Raw genomic sequence first — 16,414 nt, 5'->3', positions numbered from 1 at the left:
TCGTACACATGCTCCCTCACAACATACCCGTGTATAGTTTGGCGGTACGTTGATATCATTATATCTCACCAAACACAAAAAACTGAGCTCCTACGTTTTTGTAAAGCAGTGAGAACTCCTAACGCCAGCCCTTACACCTTTCCACGACGTTCTGCCTCCTGTAGCATCACCTCACAGCGTTACCACACTCTGCCCTTTACAAAGATGGCCGCTGCCTGGCTTCATACGCCACCGAAGTGACGTCCTTCCCGTGCTGACGTCTTAGCATCCTTTAACTCCAGCATGGCGGCCACCAGTGGTCCCCGCGTGGAGGGAGACTTCTTGGGGTTCAGCGCGCTGTCCAAATGCGGGCGGAAGGAAGCGGAGAAGAGGAAGCGGGTGAACCGTAATAAGAAGAAGAGCTGGAAGCGGCACAGCGATGTCCGGGATGTGGAGGACTTCCTGGAAGACGTGCGGCTGCAGGAGAGGACTGCGGGGTGAGAGCCTGGTGGAGGGGAGTCTGTCCTGGGGTTCAGTGTCCTAGCCTCCCCCCTCACCTTGGGGGGGCCTTCTACTTGTAAAGTGCTCCTACAGACTAAACATTATCTGCTTTGGATGGAGTAGGGAGGAGTGAACCTCTTTTCTGGTGTTTGTGTTCAATTGGGGAAACTTTCCTGTCCCAGAGATGTAGCCGGAAGTTAGAGGAAATCTCTTAAAGTGGACATACATTATATAACCTGATTGTACAATCTTCTTTCGACCCATGAACATCTATGCAGTGGTCTGTGTGATTGGATACAAATGGATTGGGTTGTATAGATGTGTCCTCCTAGTACTGTACATAGTTATGGGAAATCAGATTGTACAATCAGGTTGTAGTGTTTATGGCAACTATTAGACACGTGTTCCCATTGGAAGGTTTTCCCTTTCCTACTGCTGTTGTGACAACTCTAAAATTTTAGATTTCCTCTCACTTTCTGGTCTTGGGGACAAATGGTGAGGGTGACTATTCCCAACAGGGGACACAGGGTACAGTTCACTAAGGGCTCGTTCACACTTGGCTGTTTTACCAACGCTTGCCAAACGCCCCTATAGCGTTTGGCAAGCGTTGGTCCGGTGTTTGCGGAGCGTTTCTTAACGCTCGGCAAATGCTCCGCAAATGCCGCATGCGCGGTTTAGCGGAGTTTGCTAGGCATTTGCGGAGCGTTAATAACGCCCCACAAACGCCTATAATACAGTTTGAGTGGTGTTACCGCTCCCCAACCGTGTTGCAACCGCACCGCAAACGCCGGGCTTTTGCAGAGTGGCACCATAGACGAGAATAGGAGGCTTCAACGCCTCCTGACTCGACCAGAGGCGTCTGTTTTGACGCAACACGAACGCTCCCGTTAGAACAGCACCATGTGCTGTAATGTGCAGAATTGGCAGAGGCGTTTGGGAAGTGGTAAAAACGCTTCCCAAACGCCTCTCTGCTGCCTGCACACAACGCTAGTGTGAACGTAGCCTAAAGGTTACCGCATACGATAACACAGTCACGTGAATCATTTGCATATATTATGAGTTAAAGTAAAATATCCAATGTGATGTAAATACCGCACATTTGTTAAAATGGTGAGATAAATACCTACAAAAAGAGAATTCATTAAACATACATATTCGCTCACCTGGTGTTTGCTGGCGGCATTTTAAAAATAACAATTAGAGCCGGGGTCGGCATCCCCCCTCACACGTGCTAGACGTGGCATGCAGTTGTATTAATGATGGCACGTGAAGGCAGCCTGGGACACCCTGCACATCGGGAAAGCGGGCTGATCGGTGCTTGCTGCGGGCTGTACAGGAGGAAGCCCCGCTAGCGATTTGCCGCCCACCCCATTTGGCTTGCCCTTCATTTAGCTAACATTAGCTGGTGCTCAGCCAGACCTAAGGTATGCTGCTGATTTGAGGCGTCGAGGTGCGGGAACTGGGGCCGATCTGAGGCGTCGAGGTGCGGGGCCTGGGGCCGATCTGAGGCGTCAAGGTGCAGAAATCGGAGTGATCTTTACAGTAAAGGTGCAGGATTTTAAGTGATCTGAGATGTGAAGGTGCGGGAATTCGGGAGGTGTGAAGGTGCAGGAATTGAGAATTAATTGAGGCATGAAGGTGCAGGAGTTGGGGTGATCTGAGGTGTGAAGGTGCAAGAATTCGGAGGTGTGAAGGTGCAGGAATTGGAGTGACCCGAGATGTGAAGGTGCAGGAGTTGGGGTGATCTGAGGTGTAGAAGGTGCAGGAATTCGGGAGGTGTAAAATGCGGGTATTGGAGCAGTGTGAAGGTGCAGGAATTGGGGATGAACTGTGGTATGAAGGTGCAGGAATTGGAGTGATCTGAGATGTGAAGGTCCAGGAAGTGTTGTGTTCTGAGTTCAGGAATTGAGGTTGATCTGAAATTTAATGGTGCAGGAATTGAGGTGATCTGAGGTGTGAAGGTGCAGGAATTGTGGTGCTGTGATGGTGCAGGATTTGGAGATAATTTGAAGTGTGTTGGTGCAGGAATTGGGGTGATTTCAGGTGTGCAAGTGCAGGATTAGGGGTGGTCTGACGTGTGCAGGTTCAGGATTAGGGGTGGTTTGACGTGTGCAGGTTCAGGATTAAGGGTGGTTTGACGTGTGCAGGTTCAGGATTAGGGGTGGTTTGACGTGTGCAGGTTCAGGATTAGGGGTGGTTTGACGTGTGCAGGTTCAGGATTAGGGGTGGTTTGACGTGTGCAGGTTCAGGATTAGGGGTGGTTTGACGTGTGCAGGTTCAGGATTAGGGGTGGTTTGACGTGTGCAGGTTCAGGATTAGGGGTGGTTTGACGTGTGCAGGTTCAGGATTAGGGGTGGTTTGACGTGTGCAGGTTCAGGATTAGGGGTGGTTTGACGTGTGCAGGTTCTGGATTAGGGGTGGTTTGACGTGTGCAGGTTCAGGATTAGGGGTGGTTTGACGTGTGCAGGTTCAGGATTAGGGGTGGTTTGACGTGTGCAGGTTCAGGATTAGGGGTGGTTTGACGTGTGCAGGTTCAGGATTAGGGGTGGTTTGACGTGTGCAGGTTCAGGATTAGGGGTGGTTTGACGTGTGCAGGTTCAGGATTAGGGGTGGTCTGAGGTGGGCAAGTACAGGAATTGGAGATGATCTGAAATCTGTTGGTTTTGGAATTGGGGTGATCTGAGGGGTGAAGGTGCAGGATTTGGGGCTGATCTGACTGTGTGTGTGTGTAGCTGGCACTCTGTTTCTTCAGGGGGAAAAAAAAAAATGTTGGCACACTGTGCTCAAAAGGTTGCCTACTTCTGAATTTGAGGAATTCTGCACTGGCCAGAAAGTGAAACGTATACAATGTATCCGTGTGGAAATGTTCTCCCTTTGAGCTCAGGAATGAAAATAAATTGTAACATTTCATCAGAGAGAAATCATTTTTGTGCATGAAAGCACACTACAATGTTTTCATATATTCACAGTATTGCTGTGTGCATTCTGCTGCAATGTTAGCCTGCAAACAAAATTGTAAAAAAACACCAAAAATAACGAAAAATGTAAGTGCTAAATAGCCTAAAACATAAATATTTAACGTATTCGGTAAATAACACGTTTCTTAGTGAATTTACTACTTTTGAAATAAATACTGCATGCATTATTTTAACTCTCAAATTCATGCAGTATTTATCTTAGTACATTAACCCCACAGACAGCAATAAAGACCTAGCAGAGTATAAACCCCTGGTGCCCAATCTGTGGGCTTTTGGCACTTTGTGTGCACCCCTGGGGGCCCTGCAAGCATCAATCTGTGTTTCTCTATTGCCCAGTTATAGTTGTCTATGACTATCTCGAGCATGTCTCCCTCTCCAACAATTCCTATAGAATTTCAGCAGTCTCTGTGGCCGGCTGTGGTGTTGCGTGCACGGTCTGTGGCGTGTTACTTGGGTGCCCTTGGTGGAACATTCAGACTTCATGGAGGGGGAGATGCCCGGTAATGGGGAGACCACCATACAGCGAATGGAAATGCCACCGATATCTGTCCTCATATAAACCTCTGAGCTCTATTTTTTTTACTAATGCAGTGCGAATCCTGTGCGTTTCCTGCATTGCATTCGCACAGCATCCATGCGATCTGTTGCAGGGATCAGTGTTAAATTAAAATCACCCGAAACAGATTGCAAAATGCAGTGCGATTGCCAGAATCGCGTTGCATGGGTGTGAACACCCATGCAGTGCTATTCAGGTGAGGCCAAAAAAAGGATCCTACACCATTTTGGTGCGGATGTGATTTGAGCCATATAAAATGTGTGGCTCAAATCGCACCTCACAGACATCGTATGTGATTTGCCCAAGAATGCGGTGCGATTCCTGTGCAAATCACATGTGGTGTCCTGCACCATGCAAGTGGGAATCTAGCCTGAACGTACGGCCTATACCAGCTCTCACCCCACCCCCCTGACTAGCTCTCTCGTAAAAGCAATCCGAGTGGCTAACTAGCATGCTGTTCTGTCCCACTGAAGAACCCAATCAACCAGCTGACACTTCTGCCAGCTGATCACAGAGGCGGACAGACTGGAGCCGCACTATCCGCCTCTGATATAGGAAACCGTAAGCAATGAGCATACATTCCGTCCAGTTTCCCTGGATGTAAACTGTACCATTTTTTTAACAATAAAAGCATTTAATCGCATAGATCTTGGTGTAATCAAATCCTTTATGGGGTAGAGGAGGGATGTCCCATCCCCCCCATGCACATGTGCAAAGGTGAACACGCGTCAGTCCCGCACACATGCTAACCGCCATCAACCCACACGTGAGGTATTACCGCAAACGTCCGATCATGAGCAGCAATTCTAGCACCAGACCCCTCTAAAGTGGTAACCTGTAAAGGTTTTTAAAGTGTCGTCTATGGATCGTAAATGTACATAGTTTGCTGCTGTTGCACAGGCCAGCGCACTTTTAAAGCATTACACGTTTGATATCTTTTTACTCCGCGTACGATCATCTTATTTATTTTTCCAAAAAAGTTGCTTCTGAAAAGTCACTGCATCAATACCATATAAAATAAAAAAATGCAACACCCACCAATTCTCTAGGGCCGCTGCTTTAAAAAAATATATAATGTTTGGGGTTTCTAAATAATTTTCTAGCAAAAAATAAACAAGTTTGTCGCCACAAAGCCCCTTTTCAGAAAGCACCTCTGCCTAATAAAAAAGCATCAACCTTTCAGATTTTACATCCTGGCAAAAAAAAAAAAAAATTTATTTTTTTTTTCTCAGAAGTAGATTTTCATGAGGGACAGAGACTCCGGACCTCGGTTTAGTCCCTTGGACAAGTAGTTTTTTTTTTTTTTTTTTTTTAAATTTCCGCCCCCCTGAGTGTATATGGCGTACACACATTGATAACTAACAGGTTCTATCTCCTCCATTTCTTTTTGACCTGTTAAAAGTGATACTAAAGCTAAAAACATTTTTTTGCCTATAGAACTATAGGCAAAACATTTTTCTTCGTTTTTGGACAGAGAAGGGAAGGTTATAACTGCTGTCAGGTTTGTTTTTGTTTTTTTTGTTTTTTTTTTTCTTCATGTGTGTCCCATTGTGGAGATTCCCTTAATTTCCTGTCCTATAGCCAAACAGGGAAGTGAGAGGCAATCCCTGCAAATTGAGGGAATTCCTTGGGGGTCCCAGAACTAGTGTCCCCATTGGAAGATTTCCCCCCTATTACTTTTCTGGGGACAACCCAAAATTTGGGGTTTTCTTTTACTTTCAATGATTACAGTAAACAGGACAAATTGGGGGGAATCTCCCTAATGGGCACAAAGACAATAAAAACTGACAGGGGTTCTAATCCCTCTCCACTCTATCCAAATTTAAAAAAGTTTTTCTTTTAGGTGTACTTGCATAGTTGTGTATTCCTTGCATTAAAGTGGTTTTGAAGGTTCCAGATTTTTACCTTCGCGCATTCTATGCATGAAGGTAAAAAAACGGTGTGCCCCCCCCCCCCCCAATACTTGAACCCCATTGCAATCCAGAGATGTGCATGAGAGGCTCTGCTCTATGGGGACTCTCCCTCTTCATTGGCTGAGACAGCAACGGGAGCCAATAGCTCCCTCTACTTTCAATCACATCCAGTAGCCGATGAGGAAAGGGTGGGGCCAAGCCGCAGCTTTGTGTGTGAATGGACACGTCTTGCTCTGGGGTCACTCAGTAGGAGGGAGGAACAAGGAGCGCCAGCAGGGGGACCTGAGAAGAGGAGGATTGGCACTGCTCTGTGCAAAACCATTGCACAGAGCAGGCAAGTATAACATGTTTATTTTAAGCCTGCCTTCAGTATCACTTTAAGGTTAAAAAAAAATTCTGTATTTTTCTGTTCCACCACCCCCCTTCCCTTCCCCATGAAGGGAGAATAAATCCAGCGCTGTGCATGGCTGCCTCTAAAGCCCCCCCCCCCCCCCCTTCTTCCTCTTAACACAGTACTAGAATAGGAGCCATTGGCATAAAAGAGGTGGAGCTAAGATCGCTGGCGCGGGACCTGATAAGAGGAGGATCAGGGCCGCTCTGTGCAATACCACTGCACAGAGCAGGTGAGTATAACATGTTTATTTTAATATAAAATTAGACTTTTAGTAACATTTTAAATATACCACTGAAAGTGTTTTTTGTTTTATCTGTTTGATTACATAAAAAAACAACAAAAATCCAGTTATTAGGCTCCTGTGAATTCTGTAGTAATATCTCAAGCACTGATTTCAGTCCTACTTGGCCTGCCTCTGTGAACTATAGGGCACCTCCCCCTGTGGGTTATCTGTAGTCCTAACACTTCCTATTTTAGGGCTCGTTCACACCTGCACTGGTCTCTGGAGAGCGATCCGCATTCGGAGAGAGCATTTGACAAGAACTGAGAAGGCATTGTTTCCTCCTCCCCACCGCCAGCTTTAACCACTTGAACCCCACACTTGCACATGGTTGTGGGGCATTTGGAGGGTCGCGTTTAGCAGGTGCTATACCTGTGTAAAAGCGATGGGGAATAGTTCCTTCTGTGACACAAACGTTCTGCCACTGTGTACTCCCTCAGTCACTGCCTCTGCAGCTAAAGCAGCACTCAATCATAGGGTTTTACTGCCCCCTAACCACTAGTGGGAATGAGCCCTTAGTGCAGGGGTCTCCAAATTTTCTAAACAGTCTACTGTCCTTCAGACTTTGGGGGGGCTGAGCTGTGGCCAGTGTGAGTAGAAAATGCTCTGGTGTCAGAGTAAACAATACCCCATAACTGGTGTCAGGGTAAGGGACAATGTCCATTGTTGGTATCAGGTAAAGGAGCACTGCCCCATCATTGGTGTCAGTAATTATGTCCTATTGTTGGTGTCACTTGGAGGAAGTGGGAGGCATAGTGTCCCAAGTGCCAGACAAAGGCAAGCCAAAGGCCACATCCAGCTCCCAGGATGCAGTTTGGCGACTTCTACTATAGTAGCAGAGTGCACATAGACCTGGAATCCTTTCCTGATCTGCCGGATGATCAGATGATGGCTGTGTGCAGTGTGACTGTTCAGATGAGTGTTCATAGATCACACACAATGTTATGGGCTAGTGACAAGAATTTGAGAGAGCTTAAAATGTGTGAATTTGTCTTTTCTTTTAACAGTGGTCTGCTAGCAGAGAAGGAAGATGAGAGCTTGTTCTTTGTGGACACTGGTAATAAAGTAAAAGGTGAGCACCCCCAAACCTCCAGGAGTACTATTGAACAGTTTTTTTTCCTCTTTTTAGTTGGGCCTGTGGGCTGTTGGGTCAATGGTCCCAGATTCGCTATTGCCTATGTGGGATTTTTGACTAGAGGTATTCCCGCTTGTGGGCAGGTAATGCCCATGCCTGGATTCCACTCTGTAGCTTACAGTGCCAACTCATGAAGCCCCAAGCAATTGCATTTTTTTCTTTGGCCTCCATCATTGCATTCTATGGGATGCTGGGAGGCAAATACGACTTGATGTTTTTTGGTGTCCTTTTTTTTTTATTTTTAGGACTTCTGGGTGGAGGTTGGCGAGACCCCCTGTGGCATCTGAACCATTGCACAGTATATTCTGACACTGGGGGGAACAGACTTGGTGTCACTGATGTCCCCAGTGACACCAATAGCGTCATATCCATTGATGATATACCTTTTTAATTCTGTAATGATTACAGTAATCCATAGAATCAAATACCAGCTGTAGTAGCGCAGTATGGTTTGATGCACACTGTTGTTTTTGAGTTATGTTAACCTCTTTTTGCCTATGTAACGCTTTAGCACTCACACACTGCATATCCATAAATGTCTGAGGGTTCTGTGCTGAGGGTTCTATGCTTGCTTTCAGCACCGTGAATGAGCTGTTAATGGACGGCTCTCGGCATTTAGGTAGGGCCAGCTCTTGATCATGTGACCACTGTGACAGGCAACACAGTGGTCATGTGATTGGGGGGGTGGGCTTGGGATGGATTGACAAGGCATATAGACCAATTTAACTCTTTCGCTGCCAGTCATTTGTGTGCAAAAAAAACGCAAAGTTTAAAAAAAATCGTTTTAGGCCTGAAGATTGATTAAACCCACAGATATTTTATATTCGTCATGTAATAGCTCAAAATTTATGAAGTTAAACATTTCAGTAAATACTACAACTCCGTTAATTTTAGGGCAGACATGCAATATGATACGCATTTCTTGGTAAAATATTAAAGATGAGGTCACATGGAGAAAATATATGGCCAACATGTCAGGCATGAAGAAATGCACGCACCTGTGATACGGCGACAATCTAGAGTACTCTTTCATGCTGTTTAAAAGCACCTACATGTAATTAATGTAAAGGTAACAATGAATAAAGGGCCTAGAATTATGGCTCTCAATTTGACATGCACAGCTATATGCAACTTCTGCAGTGCAACCAATGTTTTCGTGCCTAGGCAGCCCCAACTTTTGTGTTCTAAAAGACACCTGACGTCTCATCTGCCTTCCATTCCATGACTGTTACCGGGGTGTGTGGGAATTTCCATCTTGACAGACAATAGTTGGCTTGACAGATTTACACACAGTGTGCCAACGTATGACATATGCTGATAGCAGCAAAAGCGTTAAAGGGACACAGGAAGGGGTTAATAAAGTAAAATCTACTCAAAACAATTTTATTTTTGGTGAGAGTTGTCTATAGGACCTTATTTAAAATAAAAAAACTTATTGGTGAGGCACAATTTTCCATTTTATTGAATGTATAACACTTGATATTTGTCATCTTTATAGATTTGAAGTTCAACAAACGTGTAAAGCCCTTGAGGATAGACCTCATTTTACAGCCAGATTCCAAAGTACCTCCACCCAAAGAGTAAGTACCTGCTGTGTTGTGTTTTGGGATAGATAACGTCCCACCTGCAAGGAGAAATGTTTTGGGGGCTGATTGATAAAAACGTAATTGATTATATTACCTGAAAGATGTAACACTTGTCCAAAAACGAAAGTTCTATGTTCTGTTTCAGAAGTGTTTGGTGTGGCTGTCCACCTCTTATCTCTTAACCACTTGCCCTTCTGACGATTTACCCCCCTTCCTGACTAGGCCATTTTGTGTGTTATGGCGCGGCGTTACTTTAACAATTGTGCGGTCATGCAGCACTGCACCCAGATGGCATTTACGTCTTTTTTTTTTTTTTTTTCCCCCCCACAAATTGAGCTTTCTTTCGGTGCGTTTTGATCGCCTGTGCATTTTTTATTATTTGCGCTATAAAAAGACAATTTTGAGGGGAAAAAAAATGTATTTGACTTTTTGCTAAACATATCCAGTAGAAAAAAATTTAAAAAATCAAATTTCTTCATAAATTTAGACCAAAATGTATTCTGCTACATGTCTTTGCTAAAAAAAAATCCCTATATGTGAAAATGAATTGGTTTACGTGAAAGTTATAGCGTTTAGAAATGGCGGTATAGATACTGGAATTTTTTACTAGTAATGGTAGCGAACTGCGACTTATAGCGGTACTGCGGCGAACGTTCCGATACTAGGAGGAACTGACTTGGTGTCACTGACATCCCATGCTAAAAAAAAAAAAAAAGCATTGACACTGTACTAATGGCTCTGGGCAGGAAGGGGTTAATGTGAGGCGATCAAAGGGTTAACTTTGTGCAGGGAGTGTTTTACTAGGGGGCCGTGTAAGTGTGCTGCACTGTAAGCATACTGCTTTGGATGGCTGTGCTGTGCCCGAGCTGACGGGGGAGAACTGTTAATAAACAAAACAGTCGTCCTCCACGTCGGAGATGCTTGGTTGGGACCCGGTGATTGACGGCATAGGTAGGGTGTGCCCCCTACCCATAAATACACACACACACACACACACACACACACACGCAGTATATCTGCTATAGGGTGGCGGGAAAGCTGTTAATGGGCACAAAGGCTCTCTGCATGATTCTTGTGCACTAGGGGGCAGTATTTGTCGGGCACAAATTTTAAAGTGGAGCCCCCTCAAAAAATGAAGTTAGCAGCAACAAATCCTGTAGCTGCTGACTTTTAATATAAGGGCACTTGCCTGTCCAGGGATCCAGCAATGTCCTCACCTGAGCCGATTCTTTAATCAGCTTCAGGTGCAGGCGCTGGCATCTTAAAGAAAAACCTGCACTGAAGCCTTGCAACTTCACAGCTGGTTTCTTGGTGTGCATGCACAAAGCGTGCAGTGCTTTTTAAATGGTCCGCAATCATCTGGGACCTGTGAAGTGTCCCACTTAAGAGGGGGGCACTGAACTTTGGGCTCAGATCGGCACGGCACATCTGATCGGAAGTGGGAGCGAGTACCTGTCAAAACCAGGTACACACTGTAACGGAACCGGACCCTGACTGCACTAGGGTATTTCTGTTAGACTCCCACTTCCCTGTCCGAACACAGATCCACGGACCCCACCACTGACCATACAAGACGGCAGCAGACTTAAAACAGGAAATGGACTGCTTTATTTTAACACACACAAGATATATACACAAGGCGGGGCAATACATTTAGTAACAAGAGACACATCCCAACAGACAGTGCAGTCAGGAGGGCTGCTGGAAACACCCCCCACCACCCACCAAGTCAATACACATAAACACATACCTCCCATAATAGTTTGCTCACAAGCAAGACACAAGAGAACAATGGGACCACGTGTCAGTAAACAATGAACAACCCCACCTATATATGTCTACTCAATAGCAGGACATTTCACCTTGTACCCCTAACAGGCACAGGGTGACTTACACATAATAGGGATATGGGGAGCTGAGACAGGGGTCTCCCCACCTCTCCAAAGGGGACTGTGTTCCATGGGCCCCCCACCCAAAGTGACTCCCGTCACACACGCTCAGCACTCCCAAATAACTGCCAAATGTGAGGGGGAGGGGAAGGATACAAACAGGTGGAATGTCCCCTTTTGGGTGAATTTCTTCTTTAAAATGGTTCTAGTGACTGAAGGTTTTTGTTTGATTTTGTTGTACCTTAATGCACTTTGTGCATTAAGGGGAAAAAAAAAAAACCTGAGTGTAGCTCCCATTCCCTGGTTTTTCAGTTTGCTTACTATATTTAAGTACTGCCTCTGTTTGTTCCCTGATATACTGGCAATTTCTAAGCGAAAATGTTATTTATTTTGTTACTCTCTTTGTGCGTCACATTATTCTTTTTTTCTTTAGCATTTCATCTCACCAAATACCCAATGGGAAAAAGCTTAGGAGGAAACGGGAGCGAATTGAGAAATTAGAGAAGAGGGGGATTCTTCCTCGATCAGAGAGACTTCTGAGAGGACAGTTAAACAAGCCCAAAGCACACAAACCAGAGGCCAACAACAACCCATCCCGTGGATTCTATGATATCTGGGGAGACAGCAGTAAGTAGCAGCACTGTAGTTCTTTCTTTAGTTCTGAGGACACTTTCCAACCTACTAGATCTTTTTATGTTTTTTTCCTTTTGCAGATCCCTTGGATTCTGCTCTAGAAGGAAAAGACCAATGGTATTTAGAACAGACCAAGAAGAGCCGTATCAAGGTAAATGCTTTTTGCAAACATTTAGTAAAATACAAAAAAGGCTCGCTTATAAAAACCAAGGCAAAGTGACATCTATACCTATCAGTTAGACGTTTGCTTTAATGTCATTTTGTATGGAAGAGGGCAGCTTTTTTACCATCGTCGCCTAGAGTCATCTTCCTGCAAGTTTCTTTATTGCTGATTTACAATGCTTTATTCTGCATTGTTAGTGTAGTGACGGACATCTTGGTGGAGAAGTGTGGCTTTGCTTCCTCTTGTCAGTGTGTCTCCCTTAGGACTGGTGATGAAATGCCTGGAGGGTTAATGATCTGTGAGTAACAAGAGCGATAGAGGAAGCACAAGTACACAGAATGAAAGAAGCAGCTTTCTCTCCAAGAAGGACAATTGAGAGCAGCACAGTAGTGGCATCACCAAATATCAAGGCTTTGTTAAAGGCACAGTGCCTTTTGTTGTGACAAATACAGATAGTACCTAGGTACTGTCACATGTCAAAGTGCACTGCAATTTTTCAGGGAGAGTTATGGGTAACGTTTTAGAGTACTTGGTTTGCCACAATTAACATTCCTAGTTTTTGGGTTTGTTTTCCTTCGAAATGGGTAATCCTCAATTTTAAATTAAGGTCTTCTTAAGTACTTTGCTGAATGTGTTGGATTGTGATCATTTCCCCAGATATGCAGTAAGAGATTTTGTTTTACCACTAGCCTAGCTGACGTACCTGTGTTTCCCTCTGCTGGATTAGATTTCCAGCAGTCAATCCCTGAAGCATGGAGATAGATAGATATAATGTGTGTAAATGTATTAGGGTTAATGGGTTGACATAGCTGGAATGACACAACGAGCCAATGGAGTGAACGAATAGGAATGACACACAGGTCAGTTCTGAAGATCTGAGGCCTTGGTATCTGCTGCAAGGGTATAGCTCATACTGGAGAAGCATTTCCTCTTCATCAACCTCTAGGGTGGGGCTGTGGTCTGCAGGTTATTTCTGTCCCCTAGTAAACTCTGGAGCAGATTTACTAAAACTGGTGCACAGAGAATCTGGTGCAGCTGTGCATGGTAACCAATCGGCTTCTACCTTCAGCTTGTTCAGTTAAGCTTTGACAATAAAATCCAGAAGCTAATTGGTTACAATGCATAGCTGTCCCAGTTTTAGTATATCTCCCCCACTGTGTCCAGTAGTAGGTTGGAGACTAATATGTGCTGGCGTTCATCATCCTTGTGTTTCCTGTCCTTTCATTAGGTTACCTCAGTAATTTACCAAAAACAATGACAAAGCAATGTAAATGAAACTGTAAGCAAGTCAGGATACTTTACCCTTCTCATGATCCCTTTTACTTTTCCTCTCTCCATGCCTGACCACCTCTGGATTTGTGGGTTTTTGTTTTCCTCTGCAGCGTCCAGGGAGGCTGAACAAGAAACCATCTGAGCTTCCTGCAGTTGAAGTTGCTGCTCCTGGGGCCTCCTACAACCCAACATTTGAGTCACACCAGGTAAAACTTTGGTTATGTTATGCTATCTTTACTTTTGTTAACACCTTGTCAGAGTGATCAAGTGAAAATATCACAGTATGTGCTCCTGTGTAACTGGCCAATGCTTCAGACTTCTGCTGCAGGACTGTGTACGTAACAAATGACATGTACTAGAGATGAGAACATATTGGTATTTGCATTCTGGTAATTGCAACAAATATATAGGGATGATGGAGATCTATTGTAGGCTTTTGACAATGGCCCATGGTAGAGGAGAGGCTGTACACACAGACTGCAACAAAGGTAATCCAACATGGACAGTGTCACTTTGCAAATGCAAAAGTCCTGGTAATGACACATTTTGGTTTTTTTTAATCCACATTTATAACACTGTTCCAGGAAAATAATAAAAATGCTAACAAATGTACTTGTAGATAATAAACTTCAATTATTGTAAAACTTTGATCTTTTCATCAAAGGAAAACTTTATTTGTAATGTATTTCGTCAGGTGCTGCTTCTCAAGGCTCATGAGGTAGAAGTGAAGAAGCTGAAGCAGGAGGAGAAAGTGGAGAGACAGTTGAAGCTCCCCACTGGGGCTGAAGTCCCCACAGAGGTTTGTCTTTTCTAGCCATGTGTTTCTGAAATATCATCCCTTGTCATCTGAGTAGGTAATAGTGTCCATTTCGATATTTGGCCTTCCCAGGTTATTGGATATGTCTTTATTAGATACTGCGAGCAGCAACATTTTATTTTCTCCCACTGTCTAGTTGAGTACAATGATGAAATGAGGGTCATTATCCTTTCGCTGAAATCGGTTTATCCTTTTAATGGAATCCAGCAGGGGAAGATGAGACTTTTTTTTTAATTATTTATTCCGCAATTAACAGAATGGGGTACTTTCCACAACAAGTGACGCAAATGTGAAAGTATACAGTCTTTATAGAACTGTTATCTAGGTATAATAAAAGGAAGCCCCATCCTGATAAATTCTAGGTTTGCTAGAAATTCAATTCTCGCTTTGCATTATTCGTTTCAGACATAGGGTAAGCATGTGCCTTCCTGGTATTGTCATTGTGGATGACATTTTGTAGTATTAAACAGAAAAAGGGGGTGGGGGATTATGGGAAGGTTATAGCTAGGAAGAAAGCGGAATACAACCATGAAGTGGAAAGAGAAGGGACTCCGGACAAGCTCTTTTTTGGCATCCCTTATCTTGGGACCAGTCAGCATGTGTGTAGGTCGGGAGTACTCTTGTGTGAATCAGAAATCATTCCATTAAAACCAGCTGGAACAAAATTTATACATTCTCTTTCTTCCTGGGTGAAAATGCGACTAGGTATATTTCCCATTTCAAAAGAAATGCGTTTGTGAAATCTTCATCTGGACTTCTAAGAAAGGTGTAAGTGAGGGACAGGGTATGTTGCAGTGGGTTTGGATTTAGGCAATGTGATGTGAAAGCCACTGGACTCATCCCAGGGTGTAAATGTGGAGGTCTAATCTGCATGCCTTGCCAGAGTTTTTATGTGTGATCTGTCAGGTTCTGATGTCCAAGATTGAGCCAGCCCCCCGTTCCTAGGAAGTCTTAAACTGATTCCCAGTGTACTTGATTAAATGCTTTTCTGATTTAAATAAGTTCAGTTAGGCCTCCCATACACTGGTGCTCCTAAATGTGAGTTTGGGAACCTTTTTGGCTTTTTTTTTTTTTTTTTCCAAAGCCCCTAAACTCAACTCAGTAAAAGCCTATCTGTACATGTACACATAAGCTTTTATCAGAATTTAGCATTCAAGAGAGGAACTTTTTTTGGCCAAAAAAACACATTGAAATGTGCCTTAGCGCTAGCTGCATTTATTTCTTGAGCAAACGCCCATGCATTTTTGTCACGTTCAGTGGCAAGGAGAGCTTGGTGTCCAAGGGAGCTTTAGTGTACGTGTAGCCTTAGTATGTTTCTAGATCATGCAAAATGAATGAGGTTTTAGTGCTGTAGGTTTTATCCTCTGGCTTTTCTGTTGGAAATGAAACGAAGATAAACACTTTAAGGCCGAAAGCCAGGCCACATGATTATAATATATTTCCATTTGTTTTTCCTCCTTATCTCTGGAGTAAAGTGTGTTGTGTTTTTGTTTGGGTGGGTTTTTTGTTTTTTTTTTTAAATCTGATAGAAATTCTGCTTATGGTTGGACATGTTGGTATGACTTCCACTTTGGTGTTTCTTCCAACATCTGTGCAGCATATATAATTAATACCAAACCTGATGTCATGGCGCCACCTCTGTAGGCTTGGTCATGCACTAAATGCAGCTGCTGATGAGCGTCTTCTCCTACACACGAGGCGAACGCAATCCACATGACAGACTGTTTTTAGTATATGGCCAAGCCTACATAGGAGTTGGAGACACACCAGTGCTGGTGTCAATCATGGCTGCAGCACTGATGTTTGCATGAAGGGTGCAAATACAGTCAAAGCTTTTCCAACTGGTCCAACTAAGTACCTTACCAGTATGCTGAGTTTCAAATGATGATGCAAAGCTAAATGCATGGTCTCTGTACTTTCAGGAGAGCCGCCTGCAGGAACTTTGTGAGGGTCTGGTGGAGGAGTCTGATAATGACATGGAAGAAGCTGAGAGCGAGGAGCAGCAAACTGTAGCCCTTCCTCAGAAAGAACGGAAGACAGAGCGCCAGAGGAAGAAGGCGAAAGAGGCCAAAATTCTGGTAAGCACGTTTAAGTGTTGAGCACCAGGCAAATCTCAAAATTCATTAATGTGCAATAAGAATATCATCTTGCACAGTTAGGAAGATTTTACCCGCTTCATGACCAGGCAATTCTTTGCTATTTAGCATTGCAACTTTACCTTGTAACCTGGTAATTGCATGGTCTTGCAACACTGTACCCAAACGAAATTTATATCCTTCCTTTTTTTTTTTTTTTTTTTTTTCCCACACAAATAGAGC

At 44.1% G+C, this 16,414-nt stretch overlaps 1 protein-coding gene across 1 annotated transcript in view; it reads left to right on the top strand.

Moving 5' to 3' along the window:
• The first annotated feature begins 264 nt into the window (after positions 1 to 264).
• The window catches only part of NOP53 (NOP53 ribosome biogenesis factor), a 37,867-nt gene continuing 21,717 nt past the window's right edge, over positions 265 to 16,414 (top strand). Inside the window, exons 1-8 of the mRNA XM_089684233.1 lie at positions 265 to 476; positions 7,609 to 7,673; positions 9,235 to 9,316; positions 11,645 to 11,838; positions 11,925 to 11,995; positions 13,390 to 13,485; positions 13,974 to 14,078; positions 16,019 to 16,174. Coding sequence (XP_089540359.1) covers positions 283 to 476; positions 7,609 to 7,673; positions 9,235 to 9,316; positions 11,645 to 11,838; positions 11,925 to 11,995; positions 13,390 to 13,485; positions 13,974 to 14,078; positions 16,019 to 16,174 — 963 coding nt within the window. The 5' untranslated portion in view covers positions 265 to 282. The remainder of the gene's footprint in view (positions 477 to 7,608; positions 7,674 to 9,234; positions 9,317 to 11,644; positions 11,839 to 11,924; positions 11,996 to 13,389; positions 13,486 to 13,973; positions 14,079 to 16,018; positions 16,175 to 16,414) is intronic.

This window comes from Staurois parvus, unplaced genomic scaffold (genome assembly GCF_062004578.1).
Source record: "Staurois parvus isolate SC_StPar_1 unplaced genomic scaffold, SC_StPar_1.0 ptg000340l, whole genome shotgun sequence".
In the NCBI taxonomy this organism is placed as follows: Eukaryota; Metazoa; Chordata; class Amphibia; order Anura; family Ranidae; genus Staurois; species Staurois parvus.
Note: the sequence above shows the minus strand (reverse complement) of the source record. Positions and strands in the feature narration are given on the sequence as shown.